At 42.2% G+C, this 22875-nt stretch overlaps 1 protein-coding gene across 1 annotated transcript in view; it reads right to left on the reverse strand.

Annotated features, from left to right (window-relative positions):
• The window catches only part of LOC126335084 (esterase E4-like), a 166700-nt gene that overhangs the window by 46083 nt on the left and 97742 nt on the right, over positions 1 to 22875 (reverse strand). Inside the window, exon 7 of the mRNA XM_049997979.1 lies at positions 7336 to 7514. Coding sequence (XP_049853936.1) covers positions 7336 to 7514 — 179 coding nt within the window. The remainder of the gene's footprint in view (positions 1 to 7335; positions 7515 to 22875) is intronic.

Consider the following 22875-nt stretch of genomic DNA (forward strand, 5'->3'; position numbering starts at 1 on the left):
AGACCACAAACCTTTGACATCGCTTTTTCATCCAACCAAGCCTGTACCTCCATGTACAGCACAGAAATTCATTCGCTGGTCTATTTTCCTCTCGCAGTACCGCTACGATATCTTATATCGGTCGACTGCTAAGCACGGAAATGCCAATGCATTGTCCCGCTTGCCTGTTGCTGAGGATAGGACATTTGATTCCTCCGAATTTGCTTGCATGTTCATTGATGCGGAAACCAATGATGTGGTCGAATTGTTTCCAATTGATTTTCATCGTGTAGCTACAGCCACAGCTGCCGACCCTGTCCTTGCTCCCATTCTGCGATTTGTTGCTACGCAATGGCCCTTGTCAAAGTCACAGATCGGGGACACGTTGGTTCTCCGATTTTTTTGCTCACAAGGAGAGACTTTTTGTACGACGTGGTGTTTTGCTGTTGCGTTCTGATAATGATCAGTCCAGGGTCATGGTGCCACGTTCGTTACAGTCCTCTGTCTTAAAGCTTCTCCACCAAGGACATTGGGGTATAGTGAGAACGAAACAACTTGCTCGTCAGCACTGTACTTGGTTCGGAATCGATGCCGCGATTACGAATATGTGCTCTTCTTGTGTGGTGTGTGCCGACAACAATCAGCACCACCACAGAAATTCTTTCAATGGCCAAAATCCACTTCCCTTGGCAATGCTTACACATCGATTTTGCTGGTCCATTCTGGAATGCTCGATGGTTGGTTGTGGTATATTCATTCAGTAATTTTCGTTTTGTTGTCCGCATGTCTTCCACGACGTCATCTGCAACCATCCAAGCGTTATCCGCTATCTTTTGCATTGAGGGTCTTCCACAGACTATTGTTTCCGACAATTGCCCACAATTCATGTCTGCAGAATTTCCGTCATTGTGCAAGGCCAATGGTATTCAACATCTGACATCTGCGCCGTTTTCGCCACAGTCAAACGGTGCCACTGAACGATTGGTCAGGACTTTCAAGTCACAGATGTTGAAGTTAAAAGAGTCGCATTCTCAGGAGGATGCGTTATTGCTCTTTTTGTCCTCGTATCGCTCTCAGCCCCAAGAAGGTCGCTCGCCGGCTGAGTTGCTCCACGATCGACCTCATCGAACGCTGATGTCTTTGCTACATCTGCTGCATTAGGTTCCTGTGCAGCAGCAGACATCTGCTTTTGCTCCAGACGTCTTTGTCTACTATCGCCACTACCGAGGTTCATGGTGTTGGCTCAAAGGGCGCATTCTTCGCTGCCTCGGCAGCGCTATGTATCTGGTTTTGGGGGCCTCTGGTGAGGTGCGTCGGCATCTCAATCAGCTGCGCCTCTGTCGTCGCACGGGATCTGCCGCTCGCCGTCTGCTTTCAGCGACGGTGCCATGCGGTCAGCTCCCCAGGGACCCATCTACTGGCTCGCCTCAGCCCCAGGTGTTACCGACGCTGCCTTCCATTTTGCCCCATGGCGACGCGCCACCGCCACCGCCGCCGCATGTTCTCCCATCGGCGACGCCCGCAGTGGACACATGCACCCTGGAGCAGGTTTTCAGGCATTTCCTAGCTCCCCGCGGTCCGAATGGCAGGGTGCGGGTGGCACAGCCTCGCCTGTTGTTAGGCTCCCCACCTCGTTGCATACATCAGCCTAGGATCCTCCCCACGGCGGGCGGAAGCCTTATGCCATAACCGTACGCCGATTTGTGGGGGAGGAATGTGGTGTCACCGCCAGAGACCACACTTGCTAGGTGGTAGCCTTTAAATCGGCCGTGGTCCGTTAGTATACGCCAGACCCGCGTGTCGCCACTATCAGTGATTGCAGACCAAGCGCCGTCACACTGCAGGTCTATAGAGACTTCCTAGCATTCGCCCCAGTTGTACAGCCGACTTTGCTAGCAATGGTTCACTGACAAATATGCTCACATTCGCCGAGACGATAGTTAGCATAGCCTTCTGCTACGTTATTTGCTACGACCTAGCAAGGCGCCATATTCAGTTACCATTGATATTTTGAATCATGTACTGTCACGAGCGACGTTATTCATTAATGGATTAAAGTTAAGTATTCCACCAGCTACGTCCGTTTTTCTCAATTCTAATTCCCTTGTCATGTTCCAGACCTCACGCCAGCCTGCATGAGATGAAACACGTGCATTTCGGCCTCCTCTAGGAACACGGTGTTGGATCTCCTGCCAACCACAACAGTATTCTGTATCAGTCGAATTATTACACAAGTCTTTAACAATGTGCTGTAATGACAATTTACTCACTTCCAAGTTGGTTTCTTTGTCATGTGTACAAGGTTCTTTACAATCCAAGAGATTTTGTTCAGTAAAATAGTGTTGCTAGAAAGTGAGCCTAAAAATACTTGTTGATTATAATCTAAGATGACTGGGTACATACAAAGCTCCTTACAAACTTCCATTATCTGGTTCTCTAACCAGAGCTTTCAATTTCTGTTTAAGTGAAGTCCATGCCTGGCATGTTCTTCACGTTTCAGTTTGCTTATGTCTAGCACAAGTACACATGATTTTTTTTTTTTTTACGTAGTTTCTGCAGGTCTAAATTATAGTGCTCAATTTCTGTATTAACTCATGACCACTGTGGAAGATCATGTCGTACTGGTGGGTGTATTAGGGTAAAATTTGTGTTGTTGTATAGTTTTGGCAATAACTTCCTGTAAATTGCGAGTGCTGACTTGCTCTCATTTTAGTAAACAACGTTGGCGCTGCCAATGATTACAACGTGGTCGTCTTTTTTCAGATTGTTAGTTTCTGATAAATTCTCGACTACAGCACTTAATGTAGCTCAGAGTTTAAATTTTGCGAATACAGAATAGACCTATTCATTGTGTAAAGCTTCATGAAGGGGAGCTGAAAAGCTTTTTCCATTGTTGACCGCATACAGTAATAACTTTTTTGTGCTTCCAGGCGTTAGATTTTTTTTGTTTTGGCCTTATTTGGAAGATCCGTTGTATTTACTTTCGCTTACACTATTGTTGTTTCGCTGGCTGCGTCTAGTGCTGAAAACTTACTAGATGTAACTGGCGCGTTTTTCACTTTCTTGACGGTTTCGTGTTCTGTTTTTGGACTTTACTGTGGTCCACGTAAATTTATTTGTAGTTTCGACATATTGTGAGTTCGATTTATGTTTGTTTCATCATAAATAACATTTTTTTTTGTTTGCAAAGCACGTTTAACAATATCAACAAGACTGTTTTTGTGGCTATTTTCCGCAACTGTTTCAATGTTTTCACTAGGCCACAAACTTTTTTCACTTAAGAGTTTTTTGTTTTCTTGTTTCAGGAACGCTATTTTTTCTGGAAGGTTTCAATATCACTATTTAATAACTTGGTAATTTCGTTTTTTGTGTGTACCACGTTGAGAAGATCTTCATGTTCGTCACACACATAATCACCACAGGTCCAAAAAATATCATCATTTATGAACTTCACGTTTATGTTCGCACACCTCTTATGTAACCAAAAGTTGCACTTCACACAAATACGTTTTTTACATTTTTTACATGACGAGTTAATATAAAATTGCTTTTCTACTGAGTCTGATGCAGCTCTGCACTGACCTACTGGCGCCATCTTGCAAGGCTCATAGCTCTCCAGACTACGATTTACAATCTGCTTAAACATTGCCCATAATTCCTCTACATCCAACTTACTGGAACTAAGTGATGCCAATTCACTGTCTAAGCGAGGTATTAATAACTGCTTATCTGCTCTACTTAGCAGAAACACTTTACTAACCTTCTTGACTGATTTATTAACTTTCGTAATCACAGATGCTATAATGACATCATGATTGCTAATCCCCATTTCTGTAGTGACATTTTCAATAAGATCCAACCTATTTTAGCTGCAAGGTCTAAGATATTTCCACTGCATGTGGGCTGCCGAGCTATCTGCTCAAGACAGTTTTCAGAAAACGTAGTCAAATGAATTTTGCACAACTGACTGTCTGTACCCCTCCGCAATGAATCCATAGACATACCAGTCTATACTAGTCAGGTTAAAGTCACATCCAACTAGTATTGCATGATCTGCGTATGAACATGCTATTGGTCGTAAACTTTCTTTGAATGATCCTGGAACTAGTCACTAAAAACATTCAACAATTAACTTAGTTTCACCTATACCTGTTATATGCAATCAGATGGCTTCACTGTACAATATTTTTGCCAACTACAATGAACACTCCTCCTCCTACGGCCTCTAACCTGTCTTTCCGATATATGTTCAACGACTTGCTAAGTATCTCAGAGCTTTCCACTTCAGGTTCCAACCAGCTCTCGGTCCCAAGAACGATTTGAAGATGAGGGGCAAGACAAAAAATTTAGTTACAAGGTGCCAAGGACCATGCCAGGTGATTGAAACAATATTGCCACTGTACATAAAACTGCAATAACCAACTCATGCATCTGTAGTTCATGTTGGTTGCCTGGGACCATTTCAAGGTGTGTTGGTGCAAATGTTACCATTCACTAGCAAGAAAGTAAGGGGTAGCAAGAATAAAGGTGGATGCAAGAACCTTCTGTGATGTGTGCATGATATTTCATATGGATTGAGGTCCAGGAAATAGGAGAGGATATTTATTGTTGTGTATTCTGTTGTGTACAATTAAGGGGTTAAGTTGAATTGTAATGTTCATTTATATAATGTTTTGTATGTGTCAGGAAGCTTTTATGTGGTTAGGTAGCTGACTTTGATTGTAAAGTATTGCTGTTTTGTGTTTGGTGCCTCTTTCTGTGTTTAGTAAACACAGAAAGAAGCAGGCCTTTCCAGGGAAAGCGGGAGGGGAGGAGGGGGAATGATTGAAACTCACCGATCCCAGGTTGCTGCATGCCAGAGACAGAAGAGATGAGGGGAATCCTAATTATTGTTGTGCTTCACCCCTTCACCAGGAGTGAAGCAGGGCAGCACTGGATTTAATTAATGAACAATATGGTACCATAATAGCGTTAGTTAATGGATGCTAACAGGAAAGACTCACAGGAGCTAAGCAATTGGAACTGCATGTAAGTAGGTTAATAAAAACAGAACAGAATGTGACATTGCAGGGCTAACATTTCACTTGTAAGTCATTGTTATAGGAGAGACCAAGTCAAACATTACACAGCCCAGATGTACCAGAGATGCTCCCCATACAAAATGTGATATATCTGACCTAATCCTTTCTTTGCACTGGCTAATAGACATGTAAGAGGGACAAATTTCAGCAGAAAGATGCTTCAGCACGTACAGCAATACCATGAGGAGCATAATTTTAAGGAGACTGTAAATAATATATGTTGTGTTCATATATGACGAGTCTTTTGTTATAGACCAGTCAGGGGTAGAGACCCAGAGGTCAGGTCACCCCAAAGTAGTGTGGAGGGGTGGGGGGGTGGGGTAGGGGGGTGGGGTGGGGGGGTGGGGGGGAGTGAAAGGTGTTTACTGCTGCTGCTAAAATTTGGGCATTATCATGATTTGACTTATATATGGTTGGAAACCACACATTGGCAGAACAAATGTATCATTAACCAGTATAAATACTCACAGATTTTAGCAGGTATATGAGTAGTCTGGCAGCACCAACCAAAATGTGCAGACCACGGCAGTTACTGCCAGATTATGGGTCGACATACCACAGTGCTGGACAGGGCTGCAACCTCTGCCATACTGACTCTGAGTGCTAAGTCTACCACCTGTGGACGTTGTGCTGTGCAACAGATGAGGTACTCCCAGGCTCTGTACAGCAGCATCTGAACTTCTGTCTTGGAGGGCAGTGGTTTTTGTGCAGGGCGAGCATTCCAGCATCTGTTACTACGGCCTGCAGAGACAAACTCTTCTTCCAGGTTCTAGTACCTCTACAAGAATTCTGGTAGATATATGTGCCTCAGGCACTTCCCATATGCCCCCACACTATGTAAACTGGAGTACACATTGCTGAGCAGACAAAACAAGTGTCAGTAACACTGGGTGCAAACATTGCAGCCAGATACCCTGATAGCAGCCAGCTTCCACAGCAGTCACTGGAGCCACTGTGCTTTACACCCAAGGGAGCATGACCGCAGCATCATTGCACTACGAATGTTGCAGCACATGCTCAATGAAAGTGTTTTACCTTCCAGCTGCGTTTTCCTAGCTACCACTGGCCAGTGCCTCTGACCCTCTTCCCCCCTCCCAACCATCCCCTCCCACTCCCCATCCCCACCACACCTCAACCTCTGTGTAATGGCCTCTCACCCCTATCCTACAGGAAAAAAGAAAGACACTGCATAGAGAAATGGCAACCTACAGCGTTTCATTATTTCCAGGTGTTAATAGCTAGCGATGATGCTTACTTTAATGAGTAGCTGGAAGTTAAACTCTTCTGTTTCATAAAGTTAAAACTGAAAAATAGTTTGTTTTGCCTTATTCACAATCACTTGACACAATGTAGTAAAACAGTTAAATTTATAAATTATAGAGCACAGCAGTCAGTCTATAATTTATAAATCACATCACAGTCACTGAGTGGCCCCATGTTCTTAAAGGAAGGTAACCTGATAAAACAGTTAAAAGACAAGGAACACATATCTCAGTGCTATCTTTCATTTTCAAAATTATTTTCCTAGCTTCATAACCATTTAGTTTGCTTAACATTCCCTCGATTATTTGTACTGTTTGCTGTAATGATATGGAATGAGTCATTTTACACTTGTATTACACATTCATGTGTGAAAATGGATACATTCTGACAGTTTACATGTGCTTTTTTTATTTTTATTTTTTGTAAGTACAGATGTGGGTTCCTCCCCATCATCTTTTACACATTACAAAAATAGAAATTCTTATATGAAATAGAAGGAAATGTCAAGTAGAAACTTTCTCAGTTAGTTTTCAAATTTAACTTTGCTGTCAGTCAGATATTTTATATCACTGCATGAGTGTTCAAAAATTTTGGTGGCAGCATTGTGCACTCCTTTTTGTACAAAAGACAACCTGAATGTGAAATAATGAATGCCATTTTTGTATTGTAATTATATACACCACTGTTCCTTTTCAACTGTAATTGGTTATGTACAACAAACTTCATAATGGAATAAACATACTGTGAAACCATACTCAAAATGCATAGATCCTTAAGCAGGTGTTTACAAGATGAACATGAGTAAGTACCACATTTTATTGTTACCGTATAGTTTTTGAGCAATGAAGAATTTCTTTCTTAAAGATGGGTTGCTGCAGAACATTATTCCATATGAGATCACTAAATGAAAATATGCAAAATACTAGCTGAAGCTCTTAAAGGCACAATTTAGTGAGCACCCATACTCTTTTGTGATTGAGATTTCATATGGCATTTTCATTTTTTTACTTACTTGGCCGAGTCCAGTCCTAGAATTATTTGTTATTGGTTCAGTGCCGAGGTAGAAACTCCTCAGCTCTCTGCTGATTTGCCTTGATCGTGAAGTATTCTGTTCATACAAGAAAGATATGGGAAAGACTGTCTCATAATTTTCACTCATATCTTCTGCCCATGAAGTGTTACCAAGTATTTCTGAAATACAGAACCAAAATTCTAAACATATGTCATGCAGATCTGTAGATACATACATTTTGTAGTGTGTGCTGTGTTCAGCAATAAAATTTGTGATTTTAAGAGAAAATAGGATCATTAAACCAGTCATGAAAGTGCGTAGACACATGAGTCCTGCTTACACATCTTGAAACGGATGAGAATGACTCGGTTACTGCACGTTCTTCAGCATATAAAAAGTAATTCATTTATTCTAATGAATGTTATACAGAACTAATCTATATAATAAATTGGTAGTCCCCCGGAACAATCAAGTGTTTTGTCTTTGTGTCGACAACAAAAAAGAGTCTCAACAGAAAGAAGAAAATCCAGCATAATACATCCTGATGATATGTAATGAAAACAAAGAAGAAATATAGGCATATAATGCACACTGTATATGATGGTACATATACAAAGATTAATAAATTGTGAAATCAAGAAAAAGATGTACTTCCAGAATTCCATAAACAGTTCAATGAGAAATAAAATCATAATAGCGAAAATGAAACAAAGTCCTGATGTGAGAAGCAACACAACATAGCAGTGTAATAATGGGAAAAATATTTGTGATTTTAAGGTAATAGTACAATGCTCAAAGAAGTGTTGGAATGAACTAGATAATTAACAGTAAAATCAAACAGTGGAAAGACAAGGACTGTATAACAACAATGTGGAAAGAGTATATTGCTATTCATGGCATAGAGGAGGTGTTGAGTCACAGACATGTGTGACGAAAAAGACAACTAAAATATTTAAGCTTCTGACAAATCACCCGGTCCTGAGTTTCCTTGCTAGGACTGCACCACTGGAGGGAGCACTGGAGGCAATTTGTCTTGCAACATGGAAGAGCTCACTGCCCATGGATGTATCACCAAAAGAAGAACTAGCTCCTGACGCAAACATACAATACCCTTATGGAGGTCCCTAAACGACCTAAGAGTGGGTGTCTTCCAATGCAAGACCAACCTGAAGAAATGGGGAATCCTTCTAGCAAGTGCAGACACCTCTTGTGACTACGGGGCTGAAGAAGATCCAAGCCACCTACTTGTATGCCCCCTCCTGGACAACCCGTACACAGTAAAAGATGTTTATGAATGAAAAGACAAAGCTATGACAGCTGCTATTTTTTGGAAATGCTGACCGGATATGGAAATGAATGAATGACAGGGTCCTGAGGTGCGACTGCAACTCAATCTGATGTGAACAGCCATTTTCTAGGATGGGTAGTGGGAGTAAGGAGAGTAAGGAGGAGGCGTGTGGTGGGGATAGTTAGGGGTGAGGGAAGATGCCAGTGCTGCCTATGATGGAGTGCAGAGAAATGGTGGGAATAGGATAGACTTCCTAGGTGCCATGTCAGGTGACCGTGCTGGGAGAGGGGGGAGGGGGGGTGGGGGGGGGGGAGGGGAGAGAAGAAAGAATAAAAGTACAGAAGGGGAAAGGACTTGTAGGTGCATTGGCAGGATGGAAGGTGTATGTAGAGCTGGAGTGGGAACAGTGAAGAGGATATGCAGGTGAAGGACCAGGAACTGGTGAAGGTTGAGGCAAGGGGGGTTATGAAAACAAAGGATATGCTTAGGAGAGCTCCGATCTGTGCATTTCAGAAAAGCTGGTGTTTGTCAGAAGAACCCAGGTGGAATAAGTTGTGAAGCACTCATTAAATGGAAGCACATCATGTAGGGCATCGTGTTCACCAACTGGGTGATCCAGCTTTCTCTTGGCCTTAGTTTGGAGGTGGCCATTGATGTGAATGAACAGCTTGTTTACTGTCATGCTCACATAGAAAGTGGCACAGTGGTTGCATCGGAGTTGGTAGATCATATGGCTGCTTTCACAAGTGGCCCTGCCTTTGATGGGGTACGAGGTGCTTGTAACAGGGCTGGAGAAGGTGGTAGTGGGAGGATGTATGGGACATGTCTTGTGCCCAAGTCTATTGCAGAGATATGAGCCATGCATTCAGTGGGTAGTGGAATACCTATGTGGTTCAGGTGGGGAGAAGATTGGAGAGGCTATCCCTTATTTCAGGCATGATGAGAGGTAGGCATATGCTTGGCAGAGAATGTGATTCACTTGCTCCAGTTCTGGGTAGCACTGAGTCATGAAAACAGGGCTCCTTTGTGGCTGGAAGCTCACTGGATAGGCAAGACATGAGAGATATGTTTCTGTGCAAGGTTTGGGGTTTGGGAGAGGAGAGAGGGAGTAATTTCAGCCTCAGTGAGACCCTTGAAATATTTGGAGAGGGACTGCTCATCATTACAGGTGGGCCAAGACATGGGAGATCTGTTTCTGTAAGAGGCAGGGTGTTGGGGAAGAGAAGGGGGTTAATTTTGGCCTGTGGAGGCCTCAGTGAGAGGCTTGCCATATTTGGAGATGGATTGCTAGTCCTTAATGTTATGAATATGGATGGTTAGAATGTATGGAAGAGACTTCTTGGTATGGAATGGGTTGCAGCTGTCAAAGTGAAGTTTTTGTTGTTGGTTGGTAGGTTTGAGATGAACAGAGGTACTAAACCTGACCATCCAGAATGCCCAAACGTGGTGATCACATGATCCAACACCTTCATCCTATAAGCCTACGCCATAAGCTACACTTCCTTACACCTACACCCGGTTGCCTCTCCCATCATGCGCTGTTGCTGGCAGTCTGGCTTCAGCTGCCAGAGATTGTGGTCATGTATGTAAGAGTCGCATATAAGCGCCGGTAGACAGGCACAATAAAAAACACACAAACATACACACAAAATTTCGAGCTTTCACAACCGGCCTTTACAAATGTTTGCTTGTGTCTGTGTATGTGCGGATAGATGTGTGTGTGTGTGTGTGTGTGTGTGTGTGTGTGTGTGTGTGTGTGTGTGTGTATGTGTGTGTCCTTTTTTCCCCCTAAGGTAAGTCTTTCCGCTCCCGAGATTGGTACGACTCCTCACCCTCTCCCTTAAAACCTACATCCTTTCGTCTTTCCCTCTCTTTCCCTCTTTCCCGACGAAGCAACCGCCAGTTGCGAAAGCTCGAATTTTGTGTGTATGTTTGTGTTTGTTTGTGTGTCTATCGACCTGCCAGCGCTTTTGTTTGGTAAGTCACATCATCTTTGTTTTTAGATCTATTTTTCCCACGTGGAATGTTTCCCTCTACTATATTCATATCATTAGTTTGAACCCAACAATTATGTTTGATATTGTCACTGTTGCATTTCGAAATCTTTTCCGACGTCTTATTTTCTCTTTGTTTTTGCCAGTAGCTTCACTTTGTATTCACCTTCTCCTTTTTACCGTAATCAACTATACAATTTTATCCCGCCTATATATACCCAATAATACGTAACCGACTTCCAAACCATTACAAAAACAATTTTTTTTCCGCTGTCAACACTACCGCTACTATAAAATCAACCGTTTCTAGTTCACAAACAGTTCCTTTCACCTATGAAACAACCAATTCGGCTAGTTGTAATAACTTTCGCTTTATTTCCATTTCCGTTTACCCACGTCACTGATCATTTTTAGCCGCTTCCCACAGGTTTTAACGTCATTATTTCTTCGTCAGACCATTTTCTTAATCTGCCACCACAAAAACACTCCTTTTAATACATTCACACGGAGTTTTTTCGAAATTTTTCCGAATTTCTCCATCCTTTAACGTGTTTTGGCGGCAACACAACCACCTAACCTTTATGCACATCGTTGTCTACCAACCCAAGTTCACCACAGGATCAACATAGCCCAGCCTTAACAAACACTTTTTCGCCTCTTTTCACACCCGATCACCAATTGCTTTCAAGTTCACCTTTATCTCTCCCCATATATTTCTATTTTCATTTTTATTTCAGCCTCATGTTACACTTTCCACCTTCTAATACCATGTCACCCTCACAACACCCCCACAACGACCCCATTAAGTTTTATTTACATTCCCTCCGCAAACATGCCTTCGCCCTAGCCAGATTACGCTCTCATATTTTATTTTCTCAGGCTTGTCTGACATTTGGTATTACCCCCAAAGGCCTCACACTTAAAGTTCCCATCTCTGGCTGCAACCCTTCTTTCCATCAGTCCCTATACCAGTTCCAAACTGAACAATCCATTGCCCTCACCCACCTAATCCTTCACCTACACATCAACTCAGCCAATGAACACACCCGTCAACTCCTATCCTTAATAAAAGTCCTCAATCTTTCCTCTCCCACATCCACACCGGCTGTTCAGAGCATCCTCCTACAGGCCAACCGCAAATTAGAACAGCATACCACCCTCCACTTCAAAAAACTATCCAATCTCCTGGTTTCCCACCTCCGGAATGGCAACTCACTCACCCTTCACAACCTTTCCAGCAAACCTCAACCTCCTCTCATTGCATACAAACCCAGTCTCTCCCATCTACTCAATCTCCCACTTCCAGCTCCACTCCCTCCAAAACCTCAAAACTTCAGTCAACACAATCCGGAACCACAAAACCCTAATTCAGTAGTTAACCTTTCCTCCAAACCACTCTCCCAATCCGAAACCTCTGTCCTATCCAAAGGCCTCACCTTCAGCCCCACTCTCAGATTCAACCAAACAGCCCTCGTCAAAGATTTACTGTCCTACACTCGTACTCTCTGCTGGAAATATCACTTTGCCACGAAGAGAAATGATCCTAATCCTAGTCCTAATGATCCAACTCCCCAAGACACTATCCAAATTGAACCCTGCCTGGAACAGTTCCGTCCTCCGTCACAGTGGGACCCACTTCCTCTTCCTCAAAATCACCCTCTCCAAACCTTCCAGGAGTTTCTGACTTCCAGCCTTGCCTCTCAATCCTTCTTAAAAAACCTTAATCCTACTCCCAACATCACCACTGCTGAAGCCCAAGCTATCCACGATCTGAAGGCTGACAGATCCATCGTCATTCTTCCGGTGGACAAGGGTTCCATGACCGTGGTACTTGATCGTTGGGAGTATGTGGCTGAGGGACTGTGTCAGCTTTCAGACAATTCTACATACAAAGTTTGCCAAGGTAATCCCATTCCTGATGTCCAGGCAGAGCTGCAAGGAATCCTCAGAACCTTAGGCACCCTACAAAACCTTTCACCTGACTCCATCAACCTCCTGACCCCACTGACACCCCGTACCCCTACCTTCTACTTTCTTCTTAAAATTCACAAACCCAATCATCCCGGCCGCCCCATTGTAGCTGGTTACCAAGCCCCCACAGAACGTATCTCTGCCTACGGAGATCAACACCTTCAACCCATTACATGCAGTCTCCCATCCTTCAACAAAGACACCAACCACTTTCTCAAATGCCTGGAATCCTTACCCAACCTGTTACCCCCGGAAACCATCCTTGTTAACATTGATGCCACTTCCTTATACACAAATATCCCACACGTCCAGGGCCTCGCTGCTATGGAGCACTTCCTTTCATGCCGATCACCTGCCACCCTACTTAAAACCTCTTTCCTCATTACCTTAGCCAGCTTCATCCTGACCCACAACTTCTTCACTTTTGAAGGCCAGACATACCAACAATTAAAGGGAACAGCCATGGGTACCAGGATGGCCCCCTCGTACGCCAACCTATTCATGGGTCGCTTAGAGGAAGCCTTCTTGGTTACCCAGGCCTGCCAACCCAAAGTTTGGTACAGATTTATTGATGAGATCTTCATGATCTTGACTCACAGTGAAGAACAACTCCAGAATTTCCTCTCCAACCTCAACTCCTTTGGTTCCATCAGATTCACCTGGTCCTACTCCAAAACCCATGCCACTTTTCTTGACGTTGACCTCCATCTGTCCAATGGCCAGCTTCACATGTCTGTCCACATCAAACCCACCAACAAGCAACAGTACCTCCATTATGACAGCTGCCACCCATTCCACATCAAACTGTCCCTTCCCTACAGCCTAAGTCTTCATGGCAAACGAATCTGCTCCAGTCTGGAATCCTAGAACAATTACACCAACAACCTGAAAACAGCTTTCGCATCCCGCAACTACCCTCCCGACCTGAAACAGAAGCAAATAACCAGAGCCGCTTCCTCATCCCCTCAAACCCAGAACCTCCCACAGAAGAACCCCAAAAGTGCCCCACTTGTGACAGGATACTTTCCGGGACTGGATCAGACTCTGAACGTGGCTCTCCAGCAGGGATACGACTTCCTCAGATCCTGCCCTGAAATGAGATCCATCCTTCATGACATCCTCCCCACTCCACCAAGAGTGTCTTTCCACCATCCACCTAACCTTCGTAACCTCTTAGTTCATCCCTATGAAATTCCCAAACCACCTTCCCAACCCTGTGGCTCCTACCCTTGCAACTGCCCCCGGTGTACAACCTGTCCCATGCACCCTCCCACCACCACCACCTACTCCAGTCCTGTAACCCAGAAGGTGTACACGATCAAAGGCAGAGCCACATGTGAAAGCACCCATGTGATTTACCAACTGACCTGCCTTCACTGTGAAGCTTTCTATGTAGGAATGACCAGCAACAAACTGTCCATTCGCATGAATGGACACAGGCAGACATTGTTTGTTTGTAATGAGGATCACCCTGTGGCTAAACATGCCCTGGTGCACGGCCAGCACATCTTGGCACAGTGTTACACTGTCCGAGTTATCTGGATACTTCCCACTAATACCAACCTGTCAGAACTCCGCGGATGGGAACTTTCCCTTCAGTATACCCTTTCTTCTCGATATCCGACAGGCCTCAACCTCCGCTAGTTTCAAGCTGCCGCCGCTCATACCTCACCTGTCTTTCAACAACTTCTTTGCCTCTGTACTTCCGCCTCGACTGACATCTCTGCCCAAACTCTTTGTCTTTACAAATGTCTGCTTGAGTCTGTGTATGTGCAGATGGATATGTGTGTGTGTGCAAGTGTATACCTATCCTTTTTTCCCCCTAAGGTAAGTCTTTCCGCTCCCGGGATTGGAATGACTTCTTACCCTCTCCCTTAAAACCCACATCCTTTCATCTTTCCGTCTCCTTCCCTCTTTCCTGACGAAGCAACCGCCAGTTGCGAAAGCTTGAATTTTGTGTGTATGTTTGTGTTTGTTTGTGTGTCTATCGACCTGCCAGCGCTTTTGTTTGGTAAGTCACATCATCTTTGTTTTAAGATGTATTTTTCCCATGTGGAATGTTTCCTTAGACTCAGTGTTGCCACTATATGGTGAGTAGCAACTATCCTTTTCATAATAGAGTGTTACCTTTAGCAGAAAACCAGGCAATGAAACTTTTAAAGAACATTTTTTTCCACATCTCCTGTTGCTTTAAGTGTGTTTGTATTAATTACAATATTACTGTCATCCACAAAACAAACAAATTCTTCTTGTTGTGTATTAGCCACAAGATTTTTTACATATATGAGGAACAATTATGGACCTACAATTTATACTTTGGGAACCCTGTATATGATTTCTCCCCAGTCAGAAGAATGTCCCCTGATTACGTTGGTTAAATTATTAATTCCAACTGTCTGCATTCCTTCTGTTACATATCACACTATCCAGTTGTTGGCTATATTATCAACTCCATAGAACCTCAGTGTATCTAAGAGAATCTACATCTATATCTACATCTATACTCTGCAAACCACTATGAACTACAAGGCAGAGAGTACATCCCATTGTAACTGTTATTAGTGTTCCTTTCCGTTCCATTCATGTATGGAGCACGGAAAGAGTGGTTGTTTGAATGCCTCTGTGCAAGCTGTAATTATTGTAACATTGTAATGTAATTATTGTAATATAATCCTCATGATCCCTAAGTGAGTGATATGAAGGGGGTTGTAGTATATTCCTACAGTCATCATTTAAAGCCAGTGCTTGAATTTGTGTTATTTAATCCTTGTAAAATCTGGTGAATGAATATGCAAATGATATTCTCAAGAGAACAGCTCTTCTGAAATTCAAACTGTGGTTTACTGATGATTTTATCGTTGCTCAAATGGAATGTTATTCGAGAATACATCGTCTTCTCAAATCTTTGCGAAGTTGTGACTTCAGTGAAACAGGTTGGAATTTATTGACATAACTCTTGTAACATTTCTTATAGAGGGGATTAACACTGGGATATTTAAATCTCTCTGGAAAAATTCCTTGAGTTGTGTTATATGTTTAATATAAGACAGGGATTCTAATATATGGAGATAGTCTCGGTCATGAAATAGGGCAGAACATCGCCAGTATCCAGGATGACTTTAGAGCTGTGGTTCACATTCAACCTGGAGCACCTCTTTCTCTCGTGGTGAAGCTGTGTATGCAAAATAGTGAGTCTTTTTCATCAGATGATTGCGTCATAATCATGGGAGGTACAAATGATGTAAAAAAAAAAAAAAAAAAAAAACAGCCAAGCAAATGATGGTATCAGGCACATGAAAGTGGCACTCAGTAAGTTGATTAACACTAAAGTAATTATCATTAATATTTCACAGAGACACAATCTAATGGAATAGTCTATAGTGAACTTGGAAGTGCACAAGACAAATGATAGTCTTAAAACAGTATGTAATAAATTTCACAATGTGTCCCTGGCAAATGTGAACAATATAGACAGAGACACACACACAATTCATGGTATGCGCATGAATAAAAGAGACAAAAAGACTGCCAGCAAATTAATTGCAATGGAAATTAGACAAAATTCTCCACAAAGTGGTGCAAATGAGTGCATTGCCATGGAATGGCACAGACCACCAAATCAGAATCTGCCAGACAAACAGCCACTGCAGGCAAGCATGAGAAACTTGTAAAGCCTGCTGGACAGTTCGGTAGCTCAAAATTATCTTGCATAGTCCAGCAACAGAAACTCAGATTTAATGTCATACACCAGAATTTCAGTAGTCTTAAAAACAGGCACAATGATCTGCATATTATTACATGTCTTGACAAACTTGATATTTTAGTCATAACTGAACATTGGTACACTGAAGACCAAATTAGCATTAGTCAACCATTCTCCATGAAATTTTGTTGTGCCTTTAGTAGGAAAAACAAGTCAGGGTGTGACATAGTGATCTTCACTGTTAAAGCAAGTAATTTCAGCGTTATTGTCGTAAGTGCATTCTGCATAGAAGGAATCATAGGATTTGCTACAATAAGTCTAAAATGGGATAGAGAAAAATAGCAATTATCGGTGTGTATAGGCCACCTGGGGCAGGTATGGATACATTTTTCAAAAATCTATCTGACTTGCTGATATATATAAACAGTAAAGTTTCTGAGTTAAATGGCCATGTAAACACTATAATAACAGGGGATATAAATATAGACTTATTAACCAGTGATGCCACACCAAAAAGCTACACTACCTATGTGATGAATTCAATCTGAACCCACTTATCCATGACCAACTAGAGAGACTGGCAACAGCAAAACATGTCTGGATAATATAATAACAAACATGACCCATCTTTCCTACACTACATCAGTTCTAAAAATAGCCATCTCTGATCACCTTGAGGTACAGCTTCAATTTGAAGCAAATGAGATGTCCTTTCTCACTAAAAAGGAGCTATATGTAAGCAAAAGAATTATGTATAATCATAATCCATGAACCACAGACCTTGCCGTTGGTGGGGAGGCTTGTGTGCCTCGACGATACAGATAGCCGTACCATAGGTGCAACCACAATGGAGGGGTATCTGTTGAGAGGCCAAACAAACGTCTGGTTCCTGAAGAGGGGCAGCAGCCTTTTCAGTAGTTACAGGGGCAACAGTCTGGATGATTGGCTGACCTGGCCTTGTAACACTAACAAAAACGGCCTTGCTGTGCTGGTACTGCGAACGGCTGAAAGCAAGGGGAAACTACAGCCATCATTTTTCCCGAAGGCATGCAGCTTTACTGTATGATTAAATGATGATGGCGTCCTCTTGGGTAAAATATTCCGGAGGTAAAATAGTCCCCCATTCGGATCTCCAGGCAGGGACTACTCAGGAGGACATCGTTATCAGGAGAAAGAAAACTGGCATTCTACAGATCGGAGCATAGAATGTCAGATCCCTTAATTGGGCAGGTAGTTTAGAAAATTTAAAAAGGGAAATGGATAGGTTAAAATGACATATAGTGGGAATTAGTGAAGTTCAGTGGCAGGAGGAACAAGACTTTTGGTCAGATGAATATAGGTTTATAAATACAAAATCAAATAGGGGTAATGCAGAAGTAGCTTTAATAATGAATAGGAGATTAGGAGTGTGGGTAAGCTACTACAAACGGCATAGTGAACACATCATTGTGGCCAAGATAGACACGAAGCCCACACCTACTATAGTAGTATAAGTTTATATGCCAACTAGCTCTGCAGATGATGAAGAAATTGATGAAATGTATGATGAGATAAAAGAAATTATTCAGTTAGTGAAGGGATATGAAAATTTAATAGTCATGGGTGACTGGAATTCGAAAGTAGGAAAAAAAAAGAGAAGGTAATGTAGTAGGTGAATATGGATTGGGGCTAAGAAATAAAAGAGGAAGCCGCCTGGTAGAATTTTGCACAGAGCATAAGTTAATCATTTCTAACACTTGGTTCAAGAATCATGAAAGAAAACTGTATACATGGAAGTACCCTGGAGATACTAGAAGGTTTCAGGTAGATTATATAATGGTATGACAGAGACATTTCAGGGGCAGATGTGGACTCTGACCACAATCTATTGGCTATGAACTGTAGATTAAAACTGAAGAAACTGCAAAAAGGTGGGAATTTTAGGAGATGGAACCTGGATAAACTGAAAGAACCAGAGGTTGTACAGAGTTTCAGGGAGAGCATAAGGGAACAATTAATAGGAATGGGGGAAAGAAATACAGTAGAAGAAGAATGGGTAGCTTTGAGGGATGAAATAGTGAAGGCAGCAGAGGATAAGGTAGGTAAAAAGATGAGGGCTAGTAGAAATTCATGGGTACCAGAAGAGATACTGAATTTAATTGATGAAAGGAGAAAATATAAAAATGCAATAAATGGAGCAGGCAAAAAGAAATACAAACATCTCAGAAATGAGATTGACAGGAAGTGCTAAATGGCTAAGCATGGATGGCTAGAGGATAAATGTAAGGATGTAGAGTCTTATCTCACGAGGGGTAAGATAGATACTGCCTACAGGAAAATTAAAGAGACCCTTGGAGAAAAGAGAACCACTTGCATGAATATCAAGAGCTCAGATGGAAACCCAGTGCTAAACAAAGAAGGAAAAGCAGAAAGGTGGAAGGAATATATAGAGGGTCTATACAGGGGTGATGCCCTTGACGACAATATTATGGAAATGGAAGAGGATGTAGATGAAGTTGAAATGGGAGATATGATACTGTGCGAAGAGTTCAACAGAGCATTGAAAGGCCTAAGTCGAAACAAGGCCCTGGGACTAGACAACATTCCATTAGAATTACTGATAGCCTTGGGAGAGCCAGTCCTGACAAAACTCTACCATCTGGTGAGCAAGATGTATGAGACAGGCGAAATACCCTCAGACTTCAAGAAGAATATAATAATTCCAATCCCAAAGAAAGCAGGTGTTGACAGATGTGAAAATTACTGAACTAACAGTTTAATAAGTCACAGCTGCAAAATACTAACGTGAATTCTTTACAGAGGAATGGAAAAACTGGTAGAAACTGACCTCGGGGAAGATCAGTTTGGATTCCGTAGAAGTGTTGGAGCACGTGTGGCAATACTGACCCTACGACTTACCTTCGAAGCAAGATTAAGGATAGGCAAACCTACATTTCTAGCATTTGTAGACTTAGAGAAAGCTTTTGAAAATGTAGACTGGAATACTCTCTTTCAAATTCTAAAGATGGCAGGGGTAAAATACAGGGAGCGAAAGGCATTTTACAATTTGTACAGAAAGCAGATGGTAGTTACAAGAGTCGAGGGGCATGAAAGGGAATCAGTGATTGGGAAGGGAGTGAGACAGGGTTGTAGCCTCTTCCTGATGTTATTCGATCTGTATATTGAGCAAACAGTACAGGAAACAAAAGAAAAATTTGGAGTAGGTTTTAAAATCCATGGAGAAGAAATAAAAACTTTGAGGTTCGCCGATAACATTGTAATTCTGTCAGAGACAGCAAAGGACTTGGAAGAGCAGTTGAATGGGATGGACAGTGTCTTGAAAGGAGGATATAAAATAAACATCAACAGAAGCAAAATGAGGATAGTGGAATGTAGTCGAATTAAGTCGGATGATGCTGAGGGAATTAGATTAGGAAATGAGACACTTAAAGTAGTAAAGGAGTTTTGCTATTTGGGGAGCAAAATAACTGATGCTGGTCAAAGTAGAGAGGATATAAAATGTGGACTGCCAATGGCAAGGAAAGCATTTCTGAAGAAGAGAAATTTGTAAACATCGAGTATTGATTTAAGTGTCAGGAAGACGTTTCTGAAAGTATTTGTATGGAGTGTAGCCATGTATGGAAGTGAAACATGGACGATAAATAGTTTAGACAAGAAGAGAATAGAAGCTTTTGAAGTGTGGTGCTACAGAATGTGGGTGCTACAAAAGGTGGGTTGATCACATAAGTAATGAGGAGGTATTGAATAGAATTGGGGAGAAGAGGAGTTTGTGGCACAACTTGACCAGAAGAAGGGATCGGTTGGTAGGACATGTTCTGAGGCTTCAAGGGATCACCAATTTAGCACTGGAGGGCAGGGTGGATGGTAAAAATTGTAGAGGGAGACCAAGAGATGAATACACTAAGCAGATTCAGAAGGATGTAGGCTGCAGTAGGTACTGGGAGATGAAGAACCTTGCACAGGATAGAGTAGCATGGAGAGCTGCATCATACCAGTCTCAGGACTGAATACCACAACAACAACAACAACAACATAATATCAATGGACTGCATGTTAGCACATATACCATGAGTTGAGAATGGTAGCTTTTCCTATGAAAGATTTGCTGCTGACTTCTACTACTGTTTTGATACCACATGCCCAGTTGTAGCCACAAAAGTTAAACAAACTAAAAAAATATAAACAAAAGTCATTGAAGCAAGGGAAAAATTAAAATTATTCCATAGCACAATGTTGAACAATAGACAAAATCTCAAGCTAAAGGAGGGCTTGAAAACTTGTTGAGAATACTATATAGATTTATTAATACAGACCAGGAGCAACTATCTTGCAAACAAGCTTCTGGCTTCACATAGTGTTACTACTGGTGTCTGGGGAGTGATAAACAGTTTAAGAGCAGGCAGAGACAAATGCTTCATCATCACCATCATTTAAGACTGATTGTGCCTTTCAGCATGCAGTCTGGAGCATAGCCCCCTTATAAAATTCCTCCATGATCCCCTATTCAGTGCTAACATTGGCGCCTCTTCTGATGTTAAACCTATTACTTCAAAATCCAGGTACCTTCTCCTTGGTCTGCCCTGACTCCTCCTACCCTCTACTGCTGAACCCATGAGTCTCTTGTGTAACCTTGCTTCTCCCATGCGTGTAACATGACCCCACCATCTAAGCCTGTTCATCCTGACTGCTTCATCTATAGAGTTCATTCCCAATTTTTCCTTCATTTCCTCATTGTGGACACCCTCCTGCCATTGTTCCCATCTACTAGTACCTGCAATCATCCTAGCTACTTTCATATCCGTAACCTCAACCTTGTTGATAAGGTAACCTGAATCCACCCAGCTTTCGCTCCCATACAACAAAGTTGGTTGAAAGATTGAATGGTGCACAGATAACTTAGTCTTGGTACTGATTTCCTTCTTGCAGAAGAGAGTAGATCGTAGCTGAGTGCTCAGTGCATTAGCTTTGCTTCACCTCGCTTCCAGTTCTTTCACTATGTTGCCGTCCTGTGAGAATTTGCATCCTATGTACTTGAAACTGTCCACCTGTTCTAACTTTGTTCCTCCTATGTGGCACTCAATCCATTTATATTTCTTTCCCACTGACATTACTTTCATTTTGGAGGTGCTAATCTTCAGAGCATAGTCCTTACATTTCTGATCTAGCTCTGAAATATTACTTTGCAACCTTTCAATCAAATCTGCCATCACAACTAAGTCATCCGCATAGGCAAGACTGCTTATTTTGTGTTCACATATCTTGATCTCATCCAGCCAGTCTATTGTTTTCAACATATGATCCATAAATAATATGAACAACAGTGGAGACAGCCTTGTCTTACCCCTGAAAGTTCTCTGAACCATGAACTCAATTTACCATCAACTCTAACTGCTGCCTGACTATCCATGTAAAGACCTTTAATTGCTTGCAAAAGTTTGCCTCCTATTCCATAATCTCATAGAACAGACAATAACTTCCTCCTAGGAACCCGGTCATATGCCTTTTCTAGATCTATAAAGCATAGATACAGTTCCCTGTTCCACTCATAACACTTCATTATTTGCCGTAAGCTAAAGATTTGGTCCTGACAACCTCTAAGAAGCCTAAACCCACACTGATTTTCATCCAATTGGTCCTCAACTAATACTCGCACTTTCCTTTCAACAATACCTGAGAAGATTTTACCCACAACGCTGATTAAAGAGATACCTCTGTAGTTGTTACAATCTTTTCCGTTTCCATGTTTAAAGATTGGTGCGATTACTGCTTTTGTCCAGTCTGAAGGAACCTGTCCTGACTCCCAGGCCATTTCGATTATCCTGTGTAGCCATTTAAGACCTGACGTTCCTCTGTATTTGATGAGTTCCAACTTAATTTCATCCACCCCAGCTGCTTTATTGCACAGCAATCTATTGACCATTTTCTCCACTTCCTCAAGTGTGATCCTATTTCCATCATCATTCCTATCCCATTCTACCTCGAAATCTGAAACATTGCTGATCATATTTTCACCTACATTGAGCAACTCTTCAAAATATTCCCTCCATCTGCCCAAGGCATCCACAGGATTCACCAGCAGTTTTCCTGACCTGTCCTAAATACTTGTCATTTCCTTCTTACCTCCCTTTCGAAGATTGCTAATTACACTCCAGAATGGTTTTCCAGCAGCTTGACCCATAGTCTCCAACCTGTTTCCAAAGTCTTCCCAAGATTTCTTCTTGGATGCTGCAATTATCTGTTTGGCTTTGTTTCTTTCTTCAGCATAACTTTCTCTGTCTACCTGAGTTCTAGTATATAGCCATTTTTGATACGCCTTCTTTTTCCTTTTACAGGCTGCCTTGACTGTGTCATTCCACCAAGCTGTTTGCTTCATCCTACTTTTACACACTACTGTTCCAAGACATTCTTTAGCCACTTCTAGCACTGTGTCCCTGTACCTTGTCCATTCCTGTTCCAGTGACTGTAATTGACTACATTCAACTAATTGGTACCTTTCTGAGATCGCTGTTATGTACTTGTGCCTGATTTCCTTATCCTAAAGTTTCTCCACTTTTATCCTCCTACATATGGACCTCACCTCTTGC

Source organism: Schistocerca gregaria, chromosome 2 (assembly GCF_023897955.1).
Source record: "Schistocerca gregaria isolate iqSchGreg1 chromosome 2, iqSchGreg1.2, whole genome shotgun sequence".
NCBI lineage: Eukaryota > Metazoa > Arthropoda > Insecta > Orthoptera > Acrididae > Schistocerca > Schistocerca gregaria.